Source organism: Elaeis guineensis, chromosome 7, assembly GCF_000442705.2.
Source record: "Elaeis guineensis isolate ETL-2024a chromosome 7, EG11, whole genome shotgun sequence".
Taxonomy (NCBI): Eukaryota; Viridiplantae; Streptophyta; class Magnoliopsida; order Arecales; family Arecaceae; genus Elaeis; species Elaeis guineensis.
This window is the reverse complement of record NC_025999.2, coordinates 75,455,771-75,458,861: the sequence shown is the minus strand read 5'-3', so window position 1 is coordinate 75,458,861 and position 3,091 is coordinate 75,455,771. Positions and strand designations below refer to the sequence as shown.

Genomic DNA, 3,091 nt, shown 5'->3' with positions numbered 1-3,091 from the left:
CATTAGTTATATAGTGTAAACTCGTGGTTTTATAGGTTCAGCATGTAGTTATTTATTTCTTATGAAAAGCACAAAGTTACTAAATTTCTCTCCTAATTTATGAATGCCCCAGTCCAATATGCATGTCAAAACCATACATATGTATATTGAAATACTACTCTGATTATACAATGGCAGAAAGGAGATTCAGAAAGCCACAATATCTTATTAAATTGTAACTTTACGGATTCATGAATTAGTTAATATATTTAAGAATAGGCCTATGATGAATAGATAATGTCAACTCAGTGCTTGACATGAATCTCAGATGGACTAATACGAGTAAATCACTCTCACAGCCAGTGAGTTGAAATAATGCCGGCCGCTTGCTGGTTTCTAAATAGGCCTTAATTAGTTAACGCAGAAAGATTACTGCACCCAATGCACAGTCTAACATACATTGATGTCCTAACAGAAGTGGCTGAACAATAAAATTTCCTCATGAGCACAAAGAAGGCCCTCTAGTATCCCAAGCAAATATGCAACAAATACAAAATACCCTTTAGCCAAGATAAAAAAGAGCTGGACACACAGATTTGGCAGAAAAGAAGAGATTGTCTGTACTGAGTGTCTTTGCCACCAAAGCCGCCCATATCTCAAAACCTAGGCAGAAAAAAACAAATGAACAAAAGCAGGTTCTTCCCAAAACTCTCAGTCAAATTCGTTATTATTGTAATTTGCTTGTATTATTAATGGATGATTGCTTGAAATTTTTACATGATTTTCCACTTGTATAAAATCATAGGCACAAAATCAGACTTTAGCATGTCTCTTCCTTGCAATTTTCGGTTTACCGTTAGATATTCATTCAATGATTATATACCATCTTCCTACCTAAACTGATTTGAAAGTGATCTAAGCCTGAATATTTAACAAATGCATTTAAAATATTCCTTTTTGTCAATGCTTATTCTGCAATCACCTACTGATAACAAACATAGAGATAACATGATACAGTAACAAATGAAATAAGGTATCTGAGTAAACAACTTTCAGGCCCCAATAAACAACTACAACAACCAAACAGCACCTCCAAGGACTTACATATCATTAAGTTCATTGCCTTCTCTTAGCAGTATAACCCATGCCAAACTGGGTCAACTAAAACTATTGCAAACAAAGGGTCCACTTATTCCAACAACATTAGCATATGATTCTAATTACTTAAAATCTCAGAATACATAAAACTCCCAATACCACTATACCCTCAAGATGATTTAAAAACCATAAAATGACAAAATAAATAATCCCAATAATAGTAAAACCTCCTAATGTAATATCCTAAGCACAATCAACAACAAAGAAACAGCAACTAGCAGGCAAAAAGTGATCCTCCAAAACCAATCTACATGCTCAAAGCTTTAAAAATTGAGCTGGATATACATAAATAAATGAAATATACCTTTGCTGATAAATCCAGAGACTTGAGATATAGCTCATTTCCAGGATCCTACAAGCAACCCAAACATCATTTCCTCCACTTGGCAAATATAACAATGTATAAAGTGTATAACAAACAATACAACTCAGATACCTCCTCCACTGCCTGCTGGAAACACTGAGTAGCCTTTGCAAAATAAACCTTTGCTTGCTCGTGATCAGGAGTGTAGAATGCATGAGAAGTATGGGCATTTCCTAAGCACCAGAGAGTATCATGCTTTCGAGGATTCAACTCCAAGGCTTCCTCCAATCTCGATACAGCATCTGTGAAGTTTACAAAAATATTTAAAAAGAAAACTACAAAGAAAATAAATAGATTAACAGGGCTTCATCATCCATATTGTTCACTCTAGTTCTTTGTCTTCCTGACTGAATTTTGGAGAACAAAAACAGGAGAAAATACCAAATGAGACCTACGCAAATCAACAGTACCTTTAATCATTTTTATGCCGTCAGCTCCAGTTTGAAACTGCGATAGCTCGAGCAGCGCTCCTCCCCACCTTGTCAAATTCTTCAAACGAAAAACATATTACATAGATTAGGTTTCAAGAAGAAACATGTCATAGATATACCATAACAAAAGGGCAAAAGAATAAGAAAAGCTAATTCTGTCCAATTCATTCAGTGATTTAGGGTCTCCAGTGCTCAAATCGCCGATGGCGCCCAAGAATCTATTGTCAGAAAAGAAAAACAAATTGGGACCATAGCTAGGAAGAGCATACGTCAGCATCGAGGGGGTTCTTGGCGTAGGCCGCCTCGGCGGCCTTGCGGGCGTGCTCGAAGAAGACGAGCCGATCCAACTCGTTCGTAGGCATCTCCATGGCTTCCGGCGATCGAAAAGAAAGGAGAAAACAGATAGAAAGACCTCCTTTCAGCCCTCTCCCACACTCTCACTCTCGCAGTCTCGCTTGGGAGAGGTCTAGGGTTTTTCCAGGAGCGACGAGATAAAGGACGCGTGACGTGTGAAGGTGGCAAAGCCTTTGGATTCCAAAAATCCAACAGGATTGGAGGCTTCTCCTTAACAGGTCACTCACTTTGTTTCGCCCCCTTCATCGCTGTCTGTTATGCGTTGGAGGTGGAGATTGTTTTAACTCATGAAGGTGATTTGACAGGCTGATTTGGCGTAATTGGGGACCAGATATTTTGCCGAGGTAATATTGGCCGTTGCAATGATCCCGCCTTCCCTTGTCATTGTATGTGTTCCAGGCATCGTCATTTGTGCAATGTCCGAGGTGTTAGGATAGATCTTATCATTTAATTGATCTCAATCAAAAATCTATCTTGATAAAAATTGATGTCATTGAAAGAATACCGACATAAAACTATCGATATGGAGTCGGATTGTGGAGATCATCATAAAGTACAAAACTGGAGTTACCAAAGGACCGACCTTATTGGAAGACCATGGTTACCAAGAAGCCGGCCTCATCGAAAGGCCAATCTCGTTCGAAAATTAAGGTTGGTAGAAGTCTGACCTCAACATCACCTGGATGTAGCAACATTATCTAAGTTAAAAACTACATCGGCCAACGACCAGCCTATTTCTCCAATGGCATCGGTGAGAAATTGACGTGCTCACCTGTCGCGACAGCCCTCTTTTGGAGACCGGATT

At 38.8% G+C, this 3,091-nt stretch overlaps 1 protein-coding gene across 1 annotated transcript; it reads right to left on the bottom strand.

The window, feature by feature from the left end:
- Positions 1-1,341: 1,341 nt before the first annotated feature.
- Positions 1,342-2,451, bottom strand: LOC140859166 (mitochondrial import receptor subunit TOM20-like). Its single transcript, XM_073260775.1, has 4 exons — positions 2,202-2,451; positions 1,912-1,990; positions 1,574-1,743; positions 1,342-1,489 (listed from the first exon to the last, which is right to left on the bottom strand). Exons 1-4 carry the CDS (start codon positions 2,298-2,300, stop codon positions 1,385-1,387), a joined length of 453 nt encoding a protein of 150 aa, XP_073116876.1. The 5' UTR covers positions 2,301-2,451; the 3' UTR covers positions 1,342-1,384.
- Between the last annotated feature and the right edge of the window lie 640 nt (positions 2,452-3,091).